The 24394-nt window shown below is 45.6% G+C and overlaps 3 protein-coding genes across 21 annotated transcripts in view; 1 reads left to right on the forward strand and 2 right to left on the reverse strand.

Annotated features, from left to right (window-relative positions):
* Positions 1-11886, forward strand: part of LOC110497329 (lymphoid enhancer-binding factor 1) — a 55152-nt gene extending 43266 nt beyond the window's left edge. For 5 of the 15 annotated variants that reach the window (XM_036933789.1, XM_036933788.1, XM_036933783.1 and 2 more), the window contains exons 9-12: positions 61-109; positions 1192-1257; positions 1831-1874; positions 10363-11886. In XM_036933789.1, coding sequence (XP_036789684.1) covers positions 61-109; positions 1192-1257; positions 1831-1865 — 150 coding nt within the window. In that variant the 3' untranslated portion in view covers positions 1866-1874; positions 10363-11886. The remainder of the gene's footprint in view (positions 1-60; positions 110-1191; positions 1258-1830; positions 1875-10362) is intronic. The other 10 variants (XM_036933795.1, XM_036933791.1, XM_036933790.1 and 7 more) reach the window with 8 other exon arrangements.
* Positions 11887-13982: 2096 nt separating this feature from the next.
* Positions 13983-17400, reverse strand: LOC110497327 (hydroxyacyl-coenzyme A dehydrogenase, mitochondrial-like). The gene is made up of 8 exons (XM_021573382.2): positions 17164-17400; positions 16475-16603; positions 16230-16387; positions 15611-15737; positions 15307-15396; positions 15065-15137; positions 14747-14863; positions 13983-14439 (listed from the first exon to the last, which is right to left on the reverse strand). The coding sequence occupies exons 1-8, from the start codon at positions 17362-17364 to the stop codon at positions 14321-14323; spliced, it is 1014 nt and encodes a 337-aa protein (XP_021429057.2). The 5' UTR covers positions 17365-17400; the 3' UTR covers positions 13983-14320.
* Positions 16273-24324, reverse strand: LOC110497323 (cytochrome P450 2U1-like). Of its 5 annotated transcripts, XM_036933798.1 has the most exons (9): positions 23701-24319; positions 20306-20624; positions 19765-20099; positions 19415-19576; positions 19028-19195; positions 18422-18666; positions 17164-18338; positions 16475-16603; positions 16273-16387 (listed from the first exon to the last, which is right to left on the reverse strand). In XM_036933798.1, the coding sequence occupies exons 1-6, from the start codon at positions 24149-24151 to the stop codon at positions 18485-18487; spliced, it is 1617 nt and encodes a 538-aa protein (XP_036789693.1). In that variant the 5' UTR covers positions 24152-24319; the 3' UTR covers positions 16273-16387; positions 16475-16603; positions 17164-18338; positions 18422-18484. The 5 variants fall into 5 exon arrangements, with proteins under 5 accessions (XP_036789693.1, XP_036789692.1, XP_036789695.1 ...); XM_036933797.1 differs by having other exon boundaries at positions 17164-18666; XM_036933800.1 differs by lacking the exons at positions 16273-16387; positions 16475-16603; positions 17164-18338 and having other exon boundaries at positions 18468-18666; positions 19688-20099; positions 23701-24322.
* Between the last annotated feature and the right edge of the window lie 70 nt (positions 24325-24394).

The following is a 24394-nucleotide window of genomic DNA, read 5'->3' on the forward strand; positions in this document are numbered from 1 at the left end:
TGGTGGAGTGAGGGTGAGTGCTGGAGCCACACTTTAAGCGTTCACCTCGATATTTTCTAGGGAAAGAAGAAGAAGCGGAAGAGGGAGAAGATACAGGAACCGGCTGCAGGTAACCAACCTCTCCCCCTTTTCCTATCTCTTCCTCTCCTTTTCCCAATTTCGCTCTTTCTCTCTCTCCCTCTTTCTCCCTCTCTTTCTCTTCCTATCTTTCTCTCCCTCTCTTTCTCCCTCTCTTTTCCTCCCTCTCGTGCCAACCCTTTCTCTCCCTGCCTTTCTCTCCCTCTTTTTCTCTCTTTTCCTCCCTCTGTCTCTCCCTCTCTCTCTCCCTCTGTCTCTCCCTCTCTTGCCCTCCCTTTCTCTCCCTCTCTCTTTTCCTCCCTCTCTTTCTCTCCCTCTCTTTCTCTCCCTCCCTTTCTCAACCCTCTTTCTCTCTCTTTTCCTCCCTCTCTCTCTCTCTCCCTCTCTCTTTTCCTCCCTCTCTTTCTCTCCCTCTCTTTCTCTCCCTCCCTTTCTCAACCCTCTTTCTCTCTCTTTTCCTCCCTCTCTCTCTCCCTCTCTTTTCCTCCCTCTCGCACCCTCCATTTTCCTCCCTCTCTTTCTCTCCCTCTCTTTTCCTTTCTTTCTCTCCCTCTCTTTTCCTCTCTTTCTCTCCCTCTAATTCTCTCCCACTCCTTTTCTCCCTCTTTTCCTCCCTCTCTCTCCCTCTCTTTTCTTCCCTCTAATTCTCTCCCACTCTTTCTCTCCCTCTCTTTCTCTCCCTCTTTTCCTCCCTCTCTTTTCCTCCCTCTCTCTCCCTCTCTTTTCCTCCCTCTCTTTTCCATTCTCCGTTTTTCCTCTCGATTGTTGTTCTATGAGGTGATGAGTGTTCAGTTTGTCCTGTACAAACTCTCCATGCAGTCTCTTTTGTGTTCGTCTCTCACACTAGCCCAAGTCATTTTAACACTACATGCACCACAAGCAGTAAAAGGTCTTGTCACTGTGAAACAGACCCCTGTAATGCTGAGATAATCATAGCCAGGTGTTGTGACATGCTTGTCGCACAGTATTGGGGAAGTTATAGCTGCATTTCCCTAGAAATAACCAATCAAGAGGCCCCACTTTGACCATGTGGGTAGTTTCACCTGGAATATGCATGAAAGGTTTCAGCCCCATCCGCCCATAACCACCCCTCTCCTCCTCCTCCCTCTCCAGACCCCCATAGAACTCCATTCGACCCCTCCGCCCTCACTAGAGTGGGCTTTCAGAACCACCATGCAGGTACCAGTGTCACTCAACCTGCACCTCTCCTTTGTACTCCCTCCCTCTCTCCTTTCTCCATCCATCCACCCCCCTCTCTCTCACCCCCCGCTCCACTCCACCTACTTTGGGATTAGTCTGTAAATGTTGGTTGGCTTCTTAACTGCTCTCTGGGCTTTGCACTCTATTGGTTGACCTGCTGTATGTCTCTGCCACTGTGCTCTTAGCTTAAAGCTCTATGTAAACACTGCACCATTGTGTAGGAACCTATTGGGGGAAAAATATATATTTAGAAATCTAATCACTGTCGGCCCAGCTATAACGTAGACCGCGTGCTATATTACCATTTCCATATCTATTATCAAGTTGCTTCTACATCTGCATTTGCTTGCTGTTTGGGGTTTTAGGCTGGGTTTCTGTACAGCACGTTGTGACATCTGCTGATGTAAAAAGGGCTTTATAAAAACATTAGATTGATTTAATTTCTGCTGTCGTTTGTGGTGAGACGCTCCATTAGCCCAATTGGCTTTCTTTTCCTCACCTGGACATGCCTTATGTAAAGACAAACATGTTAAAAGATGCCATTTTCTGCAGGTACAGGCCAGAGAATGAAAACGGCGTACATCTGAGCATAAATGGTAAGACCCCCCCCCCCCCTCCAGTCATGCCCGTCTGGTCTGGTAGTATGTGTCAAGCCTTGTACACTGTTTACAGACTAATCCTACAGGGTCCACCCTCAACTCACCATGGTCATTGTGTCACTCAGTGGAGGCTGTTGAGGGGAGGACGGCTCATAATAAGGTCTGGAACGGAGCCAATGGAATGGCGTCAAACCATGTGTATGATACCATTCTGCTTATTCTGCTCCAGCCATTACCATGAGCCCATCCTCCCCAATTAAGGTGCCACCAACCTCGTGTGTGTGTGTGTGTGTGTGTGTGTGTGTGTGTGTGTGTGTGTGTGTGTGTGTGTGTGTGTGTGTGTGTGTGTGTGTGTGTGTGTGTGTGTGTGTGTGTGTGTGTGTGTGTGTGTGTGTGTGTGTGTGTGTTCTGGGTGTATATTGACCTGGCCACTCCATTGACAGTCTTTTGTCTGGCTAGTGAGATGACCATCTGAATCCTCTGTGTGAACGTTGCAGTGCATGGCTGAGAAACTGTTGTTGTTGAGTCCTGTCTTAAATCCAAACTGATGTCCTTATTAGATGTAACTCCAACACGAATATGGACAAAGTGCTCTGCATTATCGAAATATGTTACAGAACAGACCTTTTTCTAGTCTGGCCTCTTCATAGCAGCAGATATTCCTGGAGGAGTGGGAGGTTCCGTTCCAAATGGAACCCTATTCCCTACATAGTGCACTACCATACCCCTATGGGCCTAGTGCACTATATGGACCCAGATGGTCTGCATGTTTTCTGTTCTACCCGACACTGAATGGAGACTAGACCTTCCAGACTACATCTGGGCTCAGGAAAGCTATGAAACACCACGTTCCACTAGAATACTGTCAAATCACATCGTTTGGTAGAGATTTGTTGGCGGTTTGGTGTGAAATGTGGAGGGTCCTGCTGTGTACGAGCACTATAACACATAAAGCACTACGTAATCAGTCAAATGTTGTGGGGTTGTTCTTTGTGAAAAGTGTCAGTTTGTCATTGGGTAAGTTGTGACCAGCGCCAGTAACAGACACAAACATGTAGAGTTTTTGAACCAAAGTGTCACCAGGCTTTAAACGGGGTAAAATAAATGAATGCCCTCATTTCTACCATTAGGTATCTCTCTCTCTCTCTCTCTCTCTCTCTGAGGTTAATCTTATAACATCCTGCTGTCTGCATTTTTATGGCATCCTCTTTCTCTCTCTCTTTTGTCTTTCTCTCTCTCTCTTTTCTCTCTTTTCTCTCTTTTCTCTCTTTTCTCTCTCTCTCTCTCTCTCTCTCTCTCTCGCTCTCTCTCTCTCTCGCTCTCTGTAGGGCAGAACTTACAACGAAATCAAACCCTGAACCAGACAAAGGTTTTCTGCTTGATTGATTCTTGACCGGTGGCTCCCCCCGCCGTACCTAAATTGGACCGCTTTTCTCTTATTCGTCGGCCGCACTTCGCCTCTGCCTCTTTTCAAAGGCGGAGAGACTTTATCCGTGATCCAATAATTAGCTGGGTCTATCCGAGGCAGGATGGACACCACGGCTGATTCATTGTGACAACCTTAAACTCATATGCATAATACCAGAGAGGACTGCCTCGATTCCTCAATTTATGTAGATCCCAAAGAGCCTGGATTGAGGTTAGCGTTTGGCAATGCAGACTTCAGGCAGCGAACGTCTTTAAATTAACTTACTTGTCTATTTCTTTTTATATCCGCCCTCGCCTCGATTGCAATGGTTTTGTAATGGTTTTGTATTGGTTTTGTAATGGTTTTGTAATGGTTTTGTAATGGTTTTGTAATGGTTTTGTAGTGGTTTTGTAGTGGTTTTGTAATGGTTTTGTAATGGTTTTGTAATGGTTTTGTAATGGTTTTGTAATGGTTTTGTAATGGTTTTGTAGTGGTTTTGAAATGGTTTTGTAGTGGTTTTGTAATGGTTTTGTAATGGTTTTGTAATGGTTTTGTAATGGTTTTGTAATGCATCTATCTATTCACTTGGAAAGGACACACCGGATGTTCTTGTTTATTTCTGTTGATATTGTTTGCACATTAATTTGCAGGGCATGATGAATCAGAATACCCTTTTAAAGGAGAGTAGGGTAAGGATCAATACAACTCTTCTGTAAAGATGTAAATGTCTGGCTGAAAAGGTCACACCAATGAGTGCAGCAGTTCAACAGTGTTTCATTTCTTGGAGTGGATTGTTTGTTATCCCCAGTGGGTCAGACACCAGACCCAGCAAACAGCTGGTTCTCTTACCCCGCAGTTAAATAGCTCTCTGGGAATCCAGCTATTAGTTTGACATTGTGAAATGTGTATTTCCTCCCTCCCTCTCGCTCTCTCTCTGACACTAAATTTCTCTCGCACTTCCTCTTTCTTTGACACGTTCTCTCTCTCTCTGTTCCTCTCTCTCTGACACTTTTGTTCTGACACATAACTTTTCACTCTGTCGCTCTTGACTCATTCTCTCTCTCTCTCTGTCTCTCTCTTTATCTCTCTCTCTCTCTCTCTCTCTCTCTCTCTCTCTCTCTCTCTCTCTCTCTCTCTCTCTCTTTCTCTCTCTCTCTCTCTCTGTTAGTCTCATTGTCTGACTCAGCCAGTCTGATTCACAGGGAGATGTTTATCTGATCGGGAAACACACATGTCCTTAAGGCTATCTACTTTTCAGCCACTGCGCATTTGTCACAAAGGGAGGGAGACGACTACTAACAAAGGTGGCCTTTTCAATCTGATGAACAGCGTGGGCCATGAGTCACAAACTTTCATAAAAACTCCCAGCGTTGTAACTGACGGAGTCATCTCAGTCTAACTCTTATGAACGTGCTCTTTTGTTTCCACCCGGTAACCGGATAGCTCTGTGAGAGCACACTTGAATTTCCCCAGTTTTTTCGTGCGAGTCAGTAAATCTGTAGCTCTACGTTTTGCATTTCGTTTTTTGGGGGGGGATTCAGCTTGGCTGTTTGAATGTCTTTTTTTCGACTGCCCCAACTAAAAATGGTTTGGAGGCCAAAGGTGGTGTGTTTGTGTCGGTAGCTGGTGAACTAGTGCGGTACGAAGCGTTGACTGTAGTGGAGAGACCTCTCTGTGATGTGTGGAGGCAGAAGTCATCTGTCAGGCTTTGATGAGCAAGGAGTGGGGGTGGGGGGGGGGAGCAAGGGGGAGGGAGGGAGAGGGCAAAAAATAAAATTCCTCTTGTGCTCGAGAGGTCTCCTTCTCCCAACTGTCGTTCCACTCTCTCTCTGCCCCTCATCCCTCTCTCTCCTCCCTTTCTCCCCCTCTCTCTCCTCCCTTTCTCCCCCTCTCTCTCAAACAGCCAGCCGCACTCTCCGGCTGCAGTCAGGCAAGGTTCAGAGTCTTACCTTCAGTTTGATTTGGTGCTGGTTGCCTTAAGGCCACAGTGGAGGACACACACACACTCCACCACCACAGCATTATTAGTGACCTGGGATAATTGGAATGGTTTCGGGGGGCTGTGAAACACTCAGGGTCTTGCTCTGAGCGTCTCAGCTCAGCAGAGTAGAGGAGAGGGATCTCCTGCCTCCTCTTTAAAACTAGACTTCACAAAGAAGGGAAAAAAAGAGTGGCCTTGGCATAAATCAGGGCGACAGCCACCGGCTAATGTTACTGTGGGTTAGGAAGTAGAAACGGAAATGTCCCCTCTCGCGCTCGCTCAATCACACACACACACACACACACACACACACACACACACACACACACACACACACACACACAGACACACAGACACACACACACACACACATACACACACACAAAGCAGAGCCCTGTGAAGGAGAAAAGGACAACCTCAGCACTTGTGGCCTTCCAGGGGTGTAGCAGCTGTAGTGGAATGTCTAAACTATGCAGGTGTGTTTTAGTCAAACCCTGGACATAATCTCTTGCCTCTCCTCCTTCAGAGAAAAGGGCTCTCTTTGATACTTTTTAGGGGCACTTGGGGACTTCTAGTTTACGTGTGCGACTGAACTGTGCATCCCCAATGGCACCCTATTCCCTTTATAGTGCACTACTTTTGACCAGAGCCCTATGGGTCCTGGCCTAAAGTAGTGCACTATAAAGGGAATAGGGTGCCATTTGGGACACAGCGAATCACCTAAAGTGGGGCTTTCTGTTTAGACTGGGTCTGTGGGTTTGTTTTGGTTGAGTCACTGGCCTATTGTGCCGAGGTCTGGCCAGCTGCAGGGAGCGACCGTATGAGGGTAGAGCCTCTCCCTCCCTGCTGGGTTTTGTCATGTCTTCTCTACTTCCTCTCCTTCCTCCCTCCCCCCTTCTCTATCTCTCCCCGGTGGCTCCTTGAGACTGCAGATTGAGGGGGTGGTGGGGGTGTGCTGCCTTGTAAAACGTCCCCCCTTCTGAGTCGTTATCTCTGGATCATAAAAGGCCCGCAGGTAACAGAGGGAAGAGATGGGAAGGGGAGAGATGGGAAGGGGAGAGATGGGAAGGGGAGAGATGGGAAGGGAAGAGATGGGAAGGGGAGAGATGGGAAGGGGAGAGATGGGAAGGGGAGAGATGGGAAGGGGAGAGATGGGAAGGGGAGAGATGGGAAGAGATGGGAAGGGAAGAGATGGGAAGGGAAGAGATGGGAAGGGGAGAGATGGGAAGGGAAGAGATGGGAAGGGGAGAGATGGGAAGGGGAGAGATGGGAAGGGGAGAGATGGGAAGGGGAAAGGGGTCGCAGGAAGATGTTGTCTTTCTCTATTTAATAAACACAAAACTCTGTTTTGAGATGTGGCTGAGTTTCTACTTCTGCTGAACAAAATGTGGCTCCTATTGTAGGTGGGTTTCTCTCCCTCTCTTTCCTCCTACTCTCTTTCTCTCTCTGTCCCGTCTTTCCTCCCCGTTCTCCCCTCTCTTCCCTCTTCTCCCTCCCTCCCATCCGATGGTGAGTCTGAGTGGCGGTGGAGCTCCTTTGAAGTGCGCCGCGGCAGAGGGAGCAGTCATTGTACGAGCCCTTTGATAGTGCCGCCCTGGCCTCCAGCCCTCAGCTCCAGCTTTGTAGCTGTGCAGTACTGCGGGGGCACACCACACCGCGCTTGGCCAGACTTCAGCAGCTCGGGCCCCCAGCGACGGCGCATCAGATGTGGGTAGAGGGGTAAGGAGACAGGGCTCCTACCCCCAGACCCCCAACTCTACCCCAGTCTCACCAGCACATGCCTGAGGTTTGGGCTTTTGGTGGCTCGGTGGGCGGGAGCCTTACCCCCTACCGTTCCTCTCCCCACAATCAAAAACCCTCCCCTCTCCCTTCATCTAGCCTCGTATAGACAGAAACCTCCTTTACACACTTCCCTTTCTCTTTTCTTCTCATCCCCCTCTCCCTCGTTCTGTTCCCCCCCCGGTACATCCCACCGTTATCAACAATACCATTGTCCGTGGTTCCCAGCCCAGACAAGAACAACGTTTCTCCCACCAAACCACCCTGACTTTTGGTTGGAGGTTAGAAATGACAGACACAACTATTCCTGTTTTTCTGTTAACGTTCTGTCCCCCAGCCAGAGAAAGTGCTGACAGGATGAAGCCAGTTGTTTAAAACATCAGTTTGACCTCTTCGGTTTGACCTCTTCCTTCTCAAGCTGATGGCTGCCGGTTGTGGCATTGTCACAATTGAATAGAGAAAGTGAGACTGACTGAGCCGAGAGGGTGTCGCCAAACAAAACCATAGTTTAAACTCTTCACAGCAAGGTGATTATCTCACCAAAATGGAGCACAGTCAGTGCAAAGGTTGGCCATCGCCGTTTTTTTCTGGTCGTCTGACTGTGTTTCCTGAACTTAATGCTTTGTCTCAATCACTGGGTGGATTTGAATAGCCGCCATTTTCCTTTTCTTTCCATCCAGCCAATGCTGTGTTAAAACCTGATTCTGACCATTTAGGAGACTTGGCAGAGAAAATTACAAGAATTTCAGGTTTATTTCCAGATTTTAATGCCATCTTGGAGTAAATTCCAGTCGAGATGTACAAGTTCCTGGGTTTCTGTGATTTGGAGTTGATCTCTGAACTCATATTTCATAAATTTAGAACATTGTCTGTCTAGGTTGCTGACTTTGTGGTCGAGACAGACATGGCAACAATCAGTCAGCTGATTTGGCATTTCCTCCTCTCCTCTCTCTCCCAGAACTCTTTCTTTCTCTTTTTCCTCTCCTCCTCCTCCAAATGTCCCTCTCTCCCTCTGCCATGGTAAAGTCTACAGTCCTGCCTGTGTTGGAGACACCTCGCTCCATTTGGCTTATTTTCACTAATTTGTCGGCTGTGTTTTCCTTTTTCATGGAACCAAAATAAATCCCAGAGCACCGCTGCAGCGAAGGGAAGGAGGGGGGAGGGGGGGAGGAAAGGAGAAGGGGAGGAGTAGAGGAAGGCAGGCGGGACGGGCCCAGCTGCGGGCTCTTTGATTTGCCCCGGTAAGGTGGAGGCGGCGATTGAGAGACGAGGGGCCGTGCCAGTTATCTTAACCTCCCACGCTTCAAAGACCCAGAGCCTGGGCCCCGTTGGTCTCAGTCGCTCCCCCCACCTCCCATCCCCTCCCTGGGCCAAGGAGAGAGAGAGCCAGAGCCAGGCCCCGGCCTCCACTGGAACAGAGGAGCGTTTCATTTCCTGCAAAGAAGTCCAGCCGGCATTCCTGAGTGCTAACTGAGGGGAGGGGAGGTGGGCAGAGGGAGAGGGGGCAGGGAAGGGGTCAAGTTGCTTCTGAATCCCGGCGTTTGTGTGTTGGTGTCGGGTGGGTCTGCTGTGAAGCCCTGGCCTGATGCCCCCTCCTGACCCAGCACCATCACACCCCTCCATCGCCCCCTCCACCCCCCAGCCCCCCAGGCTTTTTTTCCCCAAGACAGGAAGGACTAAGCCAGGGCTTTTCATCTTGTGGCCGGGAGGGAAGGAAAAAGCTCCCCAGGACGGGAAGGGGGTGCTGGGGCTGAGGGCTGGGCTCTCAGATCCTGGGATAAAAAGGGGGCAGTGGAGGTAAATAAACAGCGACAGAGGCTCTTTCTCTCTCTGCGGCCCTCACTACAGTACCTCCTCTCCTCCGCCCGGGAGGCTCAGGGTCAGCCATCCCTGGGAAAGGCGGCCTCCGTCCCACTCCCTTTCATCCACATGTGGTAAAGCAATCTGGAGGGAGGGGAGTGTGTGTGTGTGTGTTTTTGTGTGTGTGTGTGTGTGTGTGTGTGTGTGTTTTTGTGTGTGTGTGTGTGTGTTTTTGTGTGTGTGTGTGTGTGTGTGTTTTTGTGTGTGTGTGTGTGTGTGTGTGTGTGTGTGTGTGTGTGTGTGTGTGTGTGTGTGTGTGTGTGTGTGTGTGTGTGTGTGTGTGTGGTGCCAGGGTGGAGTTGCAGGGCTCAGCTGACTTCTCAACCCACAAAAACACACTTCTTCTCTGACCTCACCACAAGGGAGCGGTCCTTCCACTAATACACCTTCTCTCTCTTTTCTCTCCTCACATCTTTCACTCCCTACCCGGTCAGACATCTACCTCTGAATCTCTTTCCCCTCTCTCTTTGATCACGGATTCTATTTGATGCTGGAAAATAACCAACACCGCCCGTCCGTCAATAACTGAGGCTAACTCTTTTAGCTATGTTCGCCGTAGACCAGTATTTTGAGCAAAACCACTTTTGTGGTTTGACAAACAATTTCCCTTGCATGGATGGGTGGATGGTGGCCGGCGGGGCTTTTTAGAAGGCCCTGTAAAGTGCCTTCTCAGCTTGAGAAGACTCTCTCTACCTCCCCACAGCCCACACACAGCGGTGGCAGCAGAAATGTCAACAAGAAGCTGTATCCTAACTAGATAGCTTGCGTTCAGAGAGAGAGCGGTAGCAGTAGGTAGATGACATCAGGGTGTCAGTCAGAGAGGGGGGCAGAGCAGATGGAGCCAGCTTGGGTCACAGTGACCTGATGTCAGAGTGAGATCAAAGCTAATGCCAACCCACATCCTGTCACTAACCTACGACCTAATGTTCAGTCGGCAACGCCATTACTGCTCTCTGAAGATGGCAGAACTGTAGTGCTCCTCGTCCAGGTCCTCTGTAGTGTGTGTGTGTGTGTGTGTGTGTGTGTGTGTGTGTGTGTGTGTGTGTGTGTGTGTGTGTGTGTGTGTGTGTGTGTGTGTGTGTGTGTGTGTGTGTGTGTGTGTGTGTGTGTGTGTGTGTGTGTGTGTGTGTGTGTGTGTGTGTGTGTGTGTGTGTGTGTAGCATTGTGAGGATGCAGCACTCATTCAATGTATGTGGGATGTGTGAGACTGTCTGGTTTCAGACGACGTTGACAGCAATGTGTTGTTGTGGCTTCATGTGTTTCAGCTCCTTTTTAGTTAGTGAGGGATTTTCCCTCAGACTGAACGGGGTTATAAGTGCATTGCATCTCTCTGTTTCTGACCAGTATGAAAGACAGCCAGCACTCGCAAATGACCTATAACAGCAATCACTATGGACACGTTTAGGCCATCTGTTGTTGCCCATTGAACTGACAATGTTTCTCTCTCTGTCCTTCAGGAGGAAAACGGAACGCTTTCTCCACGTCGTGCAAAGCGAAGGCAGCAGCTATGGCCCCTCTGTTAGAGATGGAGGCCTGCTAGATTCCATCTTATCCCCGACCCCCAAGCCTCAACTCCTGTTCTCAGAGGAACTTGACTTTATACTCCTCTCCTGCAGTGACTCTCCTATCTGCTGTAGAAACTCTGAGCTGAACAAGACAATCACTACTAAAGACCATCATCCAACCGCATGCAAACTCCCCAGCCCCCTCACTCCCCAGCCCCCTCACACCTTTTTTTTCCTTACAAGCAGCTCTATCTCAATCCAAGGCACTGCACTGAAAACAGTTCAGCGATTTCACTTTGTCAAACACAATTAACACCTCCCCAAACATACCCCAACACCTGTTTCTAAGTTATTCCTAAGTTATTTGCCACCTCCGTTCCTTTCCTTTGTACAGCCCACTATGTTCGACCCATCAACACTCCCCTTTCCCCTCTCTCACTGGATTTCAGACCACATGTTTGGGTTGCGGCCTGACCCAACACCTCTTTAGACTGACTGCACTATCACAAGGAAGATGGAGGGATGTCAATCACATGTTGTCAAGGAAACATCCTCTCACGGCTCCTGTCCTCCATTTTGTTTTTATTAACGACCAGTTGGTGCAAAAAATATCAACATTTTATGATTATAGCTTTTACTTTTGAGTTGGAATTAATTGAATGCTTTTTTTGTATTTTGAACTTGGTTTAAATTTCTCGGTGTATATTTTCAGTGAATGTTTTTTTGTTTTTTTTATATATATATATATACTGGTATATATGAAAATAAGCTTTGAACACAGGAAAGCCATTTGTTTTCTTGTTAAAGCGTCTTGCAGAAAAATGAAAATTAAGGCTTCTTTTGATACTATTTGTAACAAATAGTGACCTTGACTCGAGTCTTGCTCAGATGTAAGATAAAGCTCAATATGTGTACTTTTTAAAGAAACTGTCAGGATATGTCACTTTTCTTGGTATTTTTGCAGGCAACGTTAGGACAAAGGCAAGTGGTTGCTCAGAGGCCTATATTTTATTGTTCTAAACTGACAAATGAAGCAGATATATATTTACCCCAGCACTTGGCAGTGTTCATTTTATTGCGATCGGGGTTGGGGTCAATTCCAGTCAATTCAGAAAGTTAACCAAATTCCAATTGCAATTTGACATTTTCCTCATTGGAAAGCATTGAAGAGAAGTTGGAGTTGGGATTTCAGTGTACTTCCTGAATTGACCCCAAGCTTGATTGTGATGGACTTTTCTCTTCTCTATCTGGTAACTGTGGTCTTTTTGCCCATGTTGTTTATTCCATGCATTTCTGTAACATTTCATTGATTTTATGCTCTATTTTTAGTATTACTTGATGCATTTTTTATTCATTGTCGTATTTTGAATCACTGTCATCTTGGCATAAGCACTTTGCTTCCCAAGTGGTCACATTTTAACAGTTTCAACATGTTTTGTTTTTTTAAGAAAAATAAAAAGGCATTGGCTCATTTGATCTCCCGACCAGATTTATGCGATAGAAGGTGTACCTTAATTACAGGAGAGAGATTAAACCTAGTCTTAGTTCAGTCTAAGAACCGATTCTTCATTGAGCATTGTTTTTAGTCTAGGGCTAAATCTCTTTCCAGAAAACCAGCCCAATAATCTTGTAGCTTGTCGGCCCATCATATGATTCCTATCCAGAAATTCTGCATTTGACAACACTGCCACTTAGTGGTCTAAAATAGAACTACCAAGTGGAATTATTGACTATAAATCATTCAAATCTCGAGGGGAAACTTCAAAAGGCTCTAAAACCGACCAATTAAAACTCCAGCAGCATGCCGAGACTGAGGTTACGTTCATACAGTCTTACGGCTATGCTGACAAAAGGGAAAATCTACCTCGAGTATTGAAGCTGCTCTTAAACTGTGAAATCCATGGAAAAAGGTGAGGTGTGATGTCTCATGTATCCAAGATGATCAATTTAATGCCGGGATATAAAGAGGGTAATATTTTCGAATTGAGTAGTAGGGATAACATCAAAGGAACTCTTGAAACAATATTGGAAATGAACAGTGGGGTTGAACACACAGGGGTTGTTGACTGACCATACAGTTCATTCAGAAAGTATTCAGACCCCTTCCCTTTTTCCACATTGTTACATTACAGCCTTATTCTAAACATTTTTTTTTTTTAAATCCCTACTCAATCTACACAAAATACCCCATGATAAAGCAAAAACAGGTTATACATTTTTGATATTTTTTTTTTTTAAGTACATAAGTATTCAGACCCTTTGCTATGAGACTCGAAATTGAGCTCAGGTGCATCCTGTTTCCATGTATAATCTTTCAGATGTTTCTACAACTTGGGAGTCCACCTGTGGTAAATTCAGTTGATTGGACATGATTTGGAAATGCACACCTGTCTATATAAGGTTGACCGCATGTCAGAGCAAAAACCAAGCCAAAACGTTGAAGGATTTGTCCGTAGAGCTCCGAGACAGGATTGTGTCGAGGCACAGATCTGGGGCACATTTCTGCAGCATTGAAGGTCCCCAAGAACATGGTGGCCTCCATCATTCTTAAATAGAAGAAGTTTGGAACCATCAAGACTCTTTCCAGAGATGGCTGTCTGGCCAAACTGAGCAATCAGGGGAGAAGTGCCCTGGTCAGGGAGGTGACCCAAAACCCAATGGTCACTCTGACAGAGCTATAGAGTTCCTCTGTGGAGGAAGGGCAACCATCTCTGCAGCACTCCACCAATCAGGCATTTATGGTAGAGTGGCCAGACGGAAGCCACCCCTTAGTAAAAGGCACATGACAGCCCGCTTGGAGTTTGCTAAAAGGCACCTAAAGGACTCTCAGGCCATGAGAAACAAGAATGCTAAGCGTCACATCTGTTTTTTAGCGGCAGGGACTGGGAGACTAGTCAGGATCGAGGGAAAGATGAACAGAGCAAAGTACAGAGATCCATGATGAAAGCCTGCTCCAGAGCACTCAGGACCTGACTGTAGCCAAGGTTCACCTTCCAACAGGACAATGACCCTAAGCACACAGCCGAGACAACACAGGAGTGGCTTCAGGACAAGTCCCTGAATGTCCTTGAACCCGATCTAACATCTCTGGAGAGACCTGAAAATAGCTGTGCAGCAATGCTCCCCATCCAACCTGACAGAGCTTGAGGATCTGCAGTGAAGAATGGGAGAATCTCCCCAAATACAGGTGTGCCATGCTTGTAAGCATCATACCCAAGAATAAGAGGCTGTAATCGCTGCCAACGGTGCTTCAACAAAGTACTGAGTAAAGGGTCTGAATACTTATTTAAATGTGATATTTCCATTTATTTAATACATTTGCAAACATTTATAAAAACCTGTTGTTGCTTTGTCGTTATGGGGTATTGTCTGTAGATTGATGAGGACAAAAAACAATCCAATACATTTTAGAATAAGGCTGTAATGTAACAAAATGTGGAAAAAGTCAAGGGGTCTGAATACTTTCTGAATGCACTGGGTATCATTAATGGCAGGGTGTGTTGGCTCAAATGTCCAGAGGCAAATCCATCCCTAGAAAACAACTGTATGAATAGAAATCTCAGAACAACCTATGGGAAGCATTTGGAAAAGTCAGTTTAATGCCACAAACTCAGTTACTTACAAACCACACATAAAGATGACATTCAGAATATACAGTCAAAAGACAGATTTGAATTGATAACACCGGTCTACCATTCTTCAGGAAGGCACCGTGGGTCGTACCAGCTGCATCTCTGTTCTACCGTTGTCAAAATTAACCCGCATTTTTTTCTATTATCATTCATGCCCTTATCAGTACTGGGAGGGACTACATGATCTTGTCCAATCGGAAGCGCTTATTTTCATTTTCCGTTTTGTCACGGTGTGCCTTAATGAACAGGCTCCAGCTCGTGTTGATTCTGGGGCGGGGTTACTTGTACTTGTAGAAGCCCTCTCCGGTCTTCTTGCCGAACTTGCCCTCGGCCACCAGCTTGTTCAGCATCTCACTGGGCTGCATCAGCGGGTTGTCAGGATCCTTCTCAACCCAGCCTGGAATCAAGTTATCAACACAAACGGTTCACTTTAACTAACTGCTTTTGCATTGGTTTTACACTACCTGCATCTACTTAATTTGATGTTTTTGTTTCTTCAAATTATTCATCACCATTTTCAAAGACCACCGGCACCTCTCGTCCATCTCCCCATTCTAGAACCAAAACAGTGCTCTGCCCCTGGGCCATATGACATGCAGTTATTTCGATTGGGCCTGTTCCTAGCTGCTAATACAGTCCTATTTTAACTGGTACTGAAATCACTCTGTAATCGGAACACACTTGTGAAGCAGCCCAACACTCACCGTCCATGATGAACTTAGCCGTGTCCAGTCCTACGTAGTCCAGCAGCTCAAAGGGCCCCATGGGATACCCAGCTCCCAGCTTCATGGCAATATCAATGTCCTCCTTTGACCCGTGGCCTGACGAGAAGAGCACACACACACACACACACACACACACACACACTCAGCCATTGACTTTGAATGAAGGGTGACAACGGTTTCATATACAGACAACTATGTTTTGTTAACCATAGATGTTCATACATAACCGTTTGTCACATCCCTCTTGGCGCTGATGCAATTTTCATTCATATACAGGCAAAACATTTGGTGGTGTACCTCTCTCATGTAGCCTGATGGCTTCCATCATGTAGGGCACCAGCAGACGGTTCACAATGAACCCAGGAGTGTCCTGGAGATGAACATAACATACTGACGTTAGTGAACCGTTTATAACGCATCTGAACGGCATATGATGAACATAATGTATGGTGTAATATGGTATGTCACTGCATTATCTTTAAAAGGTGTACAATACTAGCGAAATACTTTATTTTTGTTCAAATGAGCGAGGATCTTACTTTGCAGGACACTGGCGTCTTTCCCAGTGCTTTGCTGAAAGCGAGGAGGGAATCGAAGGTGTCCTGGCTTGTGGCTGATGTTCCAATCACCTGAAGAGGTCACGTAAACTAATTAACATCTTTCAATTGAATCTTGATGATAAGGAGAGCAAGCCCAGTGTCATTTTTTAAAGCAACTTACGTACGTTTCTAATTTAAACATCGCCATCATGACACAAAAAATAACTGCTTTGCGGGAGACTATATAGAGACTAATCATAGGGAGGAGATGTCCTAAAATGTACACCACACTATTGATCCTTACCTCTACCAGCTTCATCATGGGGACGGGGTTGAAGAAGTGCAGCCCTCCAAATCTGTCCAGCCTGCTGGTGGAGCTGGCTATGTCGGTGATGGGCAGAGAGGATGTGTTGCTGGCGAAAATGGTGTGTCTTAAAATAGAGGAACCAAAAACATCAGGCAACAAGCAAACCCCCATGAGGTGCATCCCAATTAGTAACATCAATTATGTGGGACACACAATGCCTTTCCTTTTGAAATATTTTATTTAAATTAGAATAGTTTTAAAATAGTCTATTTTAAGCACATTTCAAGGATACCGGCATAGCTTTATAGTAAGATTAGAAAAACAAGCTGAAATGCAACAACAAATGTTTTCTCATCAAACAGCACCTGCTCTGGCTTGACGTTCATCTCAACACTGATCATCGATCGCTAACTCCTATGGTTATTGACAAAGTCACAGGCAGCGGAGACAGGACAGTGCTTATGTGGTTTGGATTCACACTCGCCTGGCGAGTAACCTTCAGACCAAAGACATGGGTTGGACCCACAAGCTAATGCCTACGATTCAGCTCAGTGGGGTAAGACAGTCTTGTGGTGTGTAGGAGACACAGGTTCAAGCCCTAGTCGGTCATACTTACGCTGGTGCCACTTTGTCCAGAGCACCAAAGAGGCCCTGTTTGATCTTGAGGTCCTCCACGATGGCCTCCAGCACCAAGTCTGTACTCCCCACCACAGACGCTGCGTCTGTCGATATGGACACGTTGGCCATCACCTTGGCAATAAACTCTGCTCCTGCCTGTAACATACATGATGATGACTGTCAATTAAGTTCTGCCAACATTTCCTCATTGGAAACAGCAACATTAACATATTAGTGACTAACATCTGGCTTGTCAGCGAACTTCTTCTTGACCACCCTCTTCAGGCTGCCTTCTATTCCCTTGGCGGATTTCTTCAGGATTTCCTCATTTGTGTCAACTAGCACCACCGAATGGCCTGTTGTAGCAGCAACCTATTAGAAAGGGGGAACACAAGTGCGAGTAGTGAGTGGGTGGGACAGGTGTTCACCAGGTTGGACTGTCAAAAAGTCACTTTGGTAATAGAACTCCTGAATTGAAGGACATTTCAGGTAGGTAACAAAATCCCTTCTATAACTAGCTAGCTAAAGTAGATAAGAGGTCAAAGGCCACCTCCTGCTGCTGTCTTCACCATCTGTGTTGTGCACTGATCAACCTGAGACAGTTTGTGAGACATACTGTACTTCTTACCCAGACATGAACAACCGTTGCTTATAATACAGAGTTGTGTTACTGATTAGCCTGCACAACTTATCCCCTGAATTGCCTTGGTTGGCTTCTCAAGTGGGTATCTAACAAGCTAGCTAATGGCAAGCTAGCGTTTAACTAACCAACAGTAGTCGGTAAGTTCGTGCACTTCATTGCTATATTTAACTGGCTTGTTAGCTAGTCTTGCAGCGTTAGCTACACAGCTGGTTAGCTTACAAGATAGCTAGTTAGCCTCTGTAGCAAGCTAATGTTAGCAAACAAACTTCTGTCATTAACAGTTAACTACCTGTGCGATACCTGCACCCATCTGACCACCCCCGATGATCGTAACGTGTTTGATCGCTGCATTTCGGACTGCAGAAGAGGAGAGACCTCTGATGACTTGGTGAGTGAAGAAAGCCATGGTTTGCAATGCGGAGAGGACCGCACCAGAATGAAGGAGCTGGCTGTGGCTGAACGTACAGGCAGACTGACACTCAGACACCATGGAAAGTAGGAAGGTCGTTGTGTGGCAGTGGTCACGTGACTATTTAGCCCGTTCCATGACCTTTCACACAGTTTTGATGTGGTGTGTTTTATTAGATTCCTACTATTGCTCTGATATAGAAATTAGTCAATAATAGCATTGTAGTTTGATAGGATGCAAGATCACTTTCTATTGAAAGACAAGAATAGTGTGCGCAACAGATGCATTAAAGCACATCAAGATCATAATGCAATAGATATTCAAAATAATTTTTGATTTTTAAACTTATTTCAGTCCAGTGAAATACAAATGACAAAATACTCAAGTAATTGAAATACATATTTAAAAAACATGTAACAGAATACTGGCCATCAGTAACAGTGGATTAACGCACCAAAATACAAAGGGTATGAAAAATATAAGCTATGTAAAATATTTTATTACATGACAGAAGGTTTTTGTCTTTAATATTTACTGTTGTCATGTTTAGAAGATAGAGCTGAAGGAAAAAAATGGTTGAGGGAACATTAGGCCCTGGGAACATGGGGCCCTGGGAACATTAGGCCCTGGGAACATTAGGCCCTGGGAACATGGGGCCCTGGGAACATTAGGCCCTGGGAACATTAGGCCCGGGGACCATTAGGCCCTGGGAACATGGGGCCCTGGGAACATTAGGCCCTGGGAACATGGGGCCCTGGGAACATAGGGTCCTTGGAACAGACATGGTCCCCCTGCATTGCACCCATTTTGTTTAGAATGAACTCCCGGTACCTTTGCATAGCAACTATGCAAAAAAAAATGAAGACTGGGTGGCATCGGTAGCAACATGACAAAAATAACTAAAAACCTGATTTTTGTCTGGACTATATCTTCTGGTGGAAGAATTAAATAGTATGACTTATCAACATACTGTTTTAATTAAAATATGTAATTAATTGTTATTTTAGCAACAGTTTTATAAAAGCAATAAGGCACGAGGCAGTATCATGAATACAGTCACAGACAAATGGGTTGACTGGCTGATGCTGTCGCATCGGGCCAACTAACGCCGTTTACCTGTGACTGTATTCATGATACACCACTTCCTCTTGTGCCTTATGGCTTAATTACAGTGTCAGCGGTTGTTGTTCGTCTGGTGGCCTCATCGCCGGGGCCTCACAATCACAGTGTATGAGCAGGGGGCCAGGGTGAGGCCAAAGCGCCCGTGCATGGGAGGAGGGGCCAGCCCCTCGGGCAGTCTAAAACTGAAGGCCTGCAGCAGGCTGGTGAACATCAGAAACAGCTCCATCTTAGCCAGCTGCTCGCCCATACACACCCTGCGGCCTGGGAAAGAGAGGGAGAGAACACTGTAAAGATGCACATTAAGTCATGTGTCATACTAAGTGCATTCCAATAATCAAGTAAGACTGTGAAATCAAATGATTGAAATGTTCAGTCGTGGCCTAACTGCTTCATACTCATGTAGGGGTAGTATGGGACTTCAACAATCCAGTGAGATTGTAAACTAACCGTTTGAACCTTGTTTCAGTGGATTTTACAGGAGCCTAACTGTAAATGTCCACAGTAGAAAGGCTTCATACTCCGTGTATACCGTGTAACTACACTCCCGTTTGCCAATCGTAGAGCAAGTCGCTAATGGGACACCCCACATACGTCTGTCGAGAGAGGCTGCCGAACAACTTACCTATTCCGAACGGTATGAAGCACTCTTTCCTCAGGAGATTCCCCTGGTCGTCTAGGAAACGAGAGGGGTTGAAGTCGTCTGGCTCCTCCCACACAGTGGGATCCCTATGGACAGACCACAGGTTGGGGATGATCACTGTGCCCTTAGGGATCGTATAGCCACGGAACTCTGCAAGACAACAACAGACGAACCATAGCGAAAGGGTTGTACTCTCCTGTTTCTGCTGCAGCAGCCTAGTCCCTGTTGTAGTGTTGGTCTGGTGGAACTGACTGACCAAGTTGTTGAGAAAGCAATTCAATACAACTTTATTGATCTGACTGTGCATAACGGGAGAGTCAGGTTCTACCATAGAATTAGAATGACTAGTATGGGTTTCTCTCTCCTCACCTGTGGTCTCTGAGGCCATGTGAGGGATGGCCAGGGGGACCACCACAGTCATCCTCTGCACCTCCATGATGGTGGCCTCTGTGAACGGCAGGCTGCCTTTATCAGTGAGAGACGGGACCCTGTCTGGGCCCACCACTGCATCGATCTCCGCCTGCACCCTCTCTGTGGCGTGAACGGGTACAAATGACATGGAAAACATTATTACAAAGCAACGTGCATTGGGAAACAGGACACTAGATATGTTACACATTGCATTATGATTGGGTAATGTACTTCATCATGCTTCAACAAGGAGTTCTCTTTAGGTTCCATTGAACTGGTCCTCCACACCCCTCTTTCTGATGTAGTACCTTGGATATCTGGATACACGACCATGTAGAGCATCATCCACAGCACTGTGTTGGTGGTGGTATCAGTACCAGCGATGAAGAGGTCTCCTATGATGTAGAATAGATAGTCCTCTGAAAAGCTACTGTCCGTCTCCCCAGCGGCCTCCTGGGCCAGCATCTCTACCAGGTACATGTCTATAAGATCTCTGGGGTTGGCTGGGTCTAACGTCTCCCTGTGTCTGGTGATGATCTGTTTCAGGAAGGCAGTGATGTCCCTTTCCACTTGCCGTACCTCTCTGAAGACACCGAAGGGCAGGTAGTAGAGCAGGGGGAAGACATTGATGAGGACCGCCGCGCTGTTAGAATAGAAAAGAGTAGAATAGATACGTTACTGCCTGTTTTCTGGGAGAAACTGAAATGTGTTAAGCGCTTAAGGGCACACAGCAGGAACTTCTACTTGAGATCAGAGGACCAGCAGCTCTCCAGTTATCAGTTCAGTTCCCACGTATTTGAACCAGTCAACCTTCCGGCTACTGATCCACATCTCTAACCTCTAGGCTACCTGTTGGCGATGATCTCTAGGCCGCGGGCCATCAGGTCCAGCAGGGCGCCAAACTCCCGGTCAGTGTGGTGGAAGCGCTGGCCCAGGGCGATGTAGGAGATTACGTTGGACACAGAGTTAGTTATCAGAGGGGTCAGGTCCACTCCTGAACCCTCAGTATCTTCCTCGCCGAGACGCAGCAGCTCAGATTTGACCACAGCCAGCCCCTCAAGGATACAGGGCTCCAGGCTCAACTTGCCCAGGCCAAAGTTCCGCAGCGTGGTGTGGCAGAACTTGCGCTGCCTTCTCCATACTGGTCCATAAGGTGCAAAAACTATGCCTAAGGTTCAGAGAAATGATAAGAGGCGAGGACGGTTAATAGTGCTGTCACTATGCACAAGTACACATATGTAATTATTTACAGAGCAAAATTAAATGTCTCTTTCCTTTTCTGCTTGGAAGACTTTTGATGAGAATAATAGAATATAACAATATAACAGACCATTATAATATCACACTAGAATATAACAATATAATATAATAGAACAATATAATATAACAGACCAATAGAATATAACACTAGAATATAACAATATAATATAATAGAACAATAGAATTTAACAGAACAATATAATAGAACAATAGAATATAATATAGCTATAGAATATAATAGAATAATAGAATATAACAGACCAACAGTGTCTCCTGACCCCTCCTGTCTCAGCCTCCAGTATTTATGCTGCAGTAGTTTATGTGTCGGGGGGCTAGGGTCAGTTTGTTATATCTGGAGTACTTCTCCTGTCCTATTCGGTGTCCTGTGTGAATCTAAGTGTGCGTTCTCTAATTCTCTCCTTCTCTCTTTCTCTCTCTCGGAGGACCTGAGCCCTAGGACCATGCCCCAGGACTACCTGACATGATGACTCCTTGCTGTCCCCAGTCCACCTGGCTGTGCTGCTGCTCCAGTTTCAACTGTTCTGCCTTATTATTATTCGACCATGCTGATCATTTATGAACATTTGAACATCTTGGCCATGTTCTGTTATAATCTCCACCCGGCACAGCCAGAAGAGGACTGGCCATCCCACATATGCTCTCTCTAATTCTCTCTTTCTTTCTCTCTCTCGGAGGACCTGAGCCCTAGGACCATGCCCCAGGACTACCTGACATGATGACTCCTTGCTGTCCCCAGTCCACCTGACTGTGCTGCTGCTCCAGTTTCAACTATTCTGCCTTATTATTATTCGACCATGCTGGTCATTTATGAACATTTGAACATCTTGACCATGTTTTGTTATAATCTCCACCCGGCACAGCCAGAAGAGGACTGGCCACCCCACATAGCCTGGTTCCTCTCTAGGTTTCTTCCTAGGTTTTGGCCTTTCTAGGGAGTTTTTCCTAGCCACCGTGCTTCTTCACCTGCATTGCTTGCTGTTTGGGGTTTTAGGCTGGGTTTCTGTACAGCACTTTGAGATATCAGCTGATGTACGAAGGGCTATATAAAATAAATTTGATTTGATTTGATTCAATAGAATAGAACACTAGAATAGAACAATATAACATAAAAATAGAGCAACAGAATAGAAAATACCAATAGAATAGAACAGACGAATAGAATAGAACAATAGAATAGAGCAATATAATAGAACAATACAAGAGAACAATACAAGAGAACAGACCGATATAATATAACAATATAATATAACAATATAATAGAACACTATAATGGAACAGAACAATAGAATAACATAACAATCTAATAGAACATACCAATCAAATAGAACAACTGAATAGAACAATTGAATAGAATAATAGAACACTAGAATAGAGACAAAGGAGATGAGGGCTTCTTTTGTTTATAGTCCATCCATGAGGTGCTCTTTGATCATGGGATGAAATACTATAAAACAAAAAGAAGTTGATGCTGGATAGTAAACAATGCCAGAACAGCCTTTGTTCAAACACACTTCCAATCAAGGCCCTCTCATGTAGTGGAATATTTTTTAAAGCATCTATGTTTTACGGCTTCTGCGTGGCAAGAATTTTAAAAAACAGACGTGTTGTGGCTACAGCCTTCATCAAGGTGACAAAGAATAGCGGTGAACAAACAGGTGTATATCCCAACTCTCACAGGAAGTGATTCAATTCATTACCATACTCTATGTAATTGATGAAGTAAAGAAACTTGGAGAAAGACAACACATTCAAGATATGAAGATAAACTAAATGAACATGGAATAACAATAACAAGAATGCAACACCACAAAATAAATGCAATATCATAAAAGGGAAAAAATAACTGTGTACATGTGACCTCATGTTACCAAACTTAAGAATGGAGAACCAAACAATAAACCCCATCTTTTACAGGAAAGGAGAATAATCAATTTCCTCATTTAGACCTGGCAATACAGTGGCCTTTAGTTTAAAGATCCAGAACGTTTTGCATGGTGGGAGGTGTTTGAGATCCCTGCGAGTACTCTGGACCACTTCAATGGCCATGGCTTTCAGAGAGTTTGGGCTGCCTATGTGGTGTACAGGCTACCCAGGTGGGTGCTTTTACATAGGAAGTACTTAGAGAAGGCACAAGGACAGGGTGTCTGAACATGCCTACGCTATAAGGACTGCTAACGACATATATCCTTTGGCTAAACATTACAGACAGATTGGCCATGCCAGCCCAAACCCTCTTAAAGCCATGGCCATTGAAGTGGTTCCTATTTCTCGCAGCTGGGGGGTGATAGTCTCAAACGCCTCCTAAAATGCCAAACGTTCTGGATCTTTAAACTAAAGGCCACTGTATTGCCAGGTCTAAATGAGGAAAAGGATTATTCTAATTTCCTGTAAAAGATGGGGTTTATTTTTTGGTTCTCCATTCTTAAGTTTGGTAACGAGCTCACGTGTACACAGTTTTTTCCTTTTATGATATTGCATTTCTTTCTCTTGTTATGCCATGTTTATTTTTTTCATCTTTGTATCTTGAATGTGTTTTTCCCCCCAATTTTTTAAAAACTTGATCAATTACATATGGTAATAAAGTGAGTCACTTCCTGTGAGAGTTTGGATATACACCTGTTTGTACACCACTATTCTTTGTCACCCTGATGAAGGCTGATATAGCCGCAACACGTCGGTGTAAGCCACGACGAAGGCGTTTACATTTTTCTGTTACATGAGAGTGCCTTGATTACTTCTGGAAGTTCGTTTGCACAAAGGCTTTTCCGGCATTGTTTACTATCCAGCGTCAACTTATTTTATTTTTTAAATTTTTATTTTTTATAGAACAATAGAATATTCACCGGGCACAACGCTCATCCAATACCGCTCATACGTTGAGTAAAATCGACTCAGCAATATCGATGGACTATTGCGCTTTCATGCGTTATTACGCACAGGTTGAGTCTAGAAGCAGCACTTACCTTTCCGCTTTGTCATGATGGTAACGGTGGGAATCTCTGGTCTGTCGGAGAACACATCTGCCCGGTTTGAGAGGGCATCCCTGACCACTTCATATCCGTTCAGTACTACTACCAGCTGACTCCCTACCCACATACTGTAGATGTTACCGTAAACCTTAGCTTGTTCCGTGATAATAACTTGAGGCGAAATTAGAGCTCGTGTCTTGGACTTTGGGACGTCCTTCCCTCCCCAGCCACCAAACCTCCTCCAGATGAAATTGGGAACCAGAAACCCGCCGAAATTTCCAACTATTGGCCATGGTTTAGGACCAGGAGGAATATTGGAGAAATCCTGGTGTTTGCGAAATGTGTGCATTAGATAATAGACGGCCACGAATACTGTCAAGGCCAGAATGCAGACATGGGACGGCGCAGAAGTGCCCAGGAGCTCGTGCCATAATTCCATAACCATGGGGTTTATATCGGCTGCAAAGCACAAAAAAATACCTCGTAATCCTTGGAAACGAGTTGAATATTTAGACTATTCGAAGTATATTTTGAAAATTTAAATATGCTTTTCAGAAGGGTCTGCCATGTTATTTGTCTGTGTTCGCAAACGACGCATGGGGATTCCTAGCTTCCTATTGGTGGGTGAGAGAACGGGTGGTGTGATTGGTGCGTTGATAGATGACGAAGGCAAAGGGGTTGACCCATG

The sequence above is a fragment of the Oncorhynchus mykiss genome, chromosome 10, assembly GCF_013265735.2.
Source record: "Oncorhynchus mykiss isolate Arlee chromosome 10, USDA_OmykA_1.1, whole genome shotgun sequence".
NCBI classification, from domain to species: Eukaryota; Metazoa; Chordata; class Actinopteri; order Salmoniformes; family Salmonidae; genus Oncorhynchus; species Oncorhynchus mykiss.

What these genes read in the sequence shown, in the direction of transcription:
- LOC110497327 (XM_021573382.2), bottom strand. Translation starts at nt 17,364, where the DNA reads ATGGTGTCTGAGTGTCAGTCTGCCTGTACGTTCAGCCACAGCCAGCTC. An exon ending in AGTTCGCTGACAAGCCAGAT is followed by an intron (nt 16,388 to 16,474) that starts GTTAGTCACTAA and finishes TGTATGTTACAG; the next exon opens with GCAGGAGCAGAGTTTATTGC. An exon ending in CCATGATGAAGCTGGTAGAG is followed by an intron (nt 15,397 to 15,610) that starts GTAAGGATCAAT and finishes TGACCTCTTCAG; the next exon opens with GTGATTGGAACATCAGCCAC.
- LOC110497323 (XM_036933798.1), bottom strand. Translation starts at nt 24,151, where the DNA reads ATGGTTATGGAATTATGGCACGAGCTCCTGGGCACTTCTGCGCCGTCC. An exon ending in CTAGAGATCATCGCCAACAG is followed by an intron (nt 20,100 to 20,305) that starts GTAGCCTAGAGG and finishes CTATTCTAACAG; the next exon opens with CGCGGCGGTCCTCATCAATG. An exon ending in CATGGCCTCAGAGACCACAG is followed by an intron (nt 19,196 to 19,414) that starts GTGAGGAGAGAG and finishes GTTGTCTTGCAG; the next exon opens with AGTTCCGTGGCTATACGATC.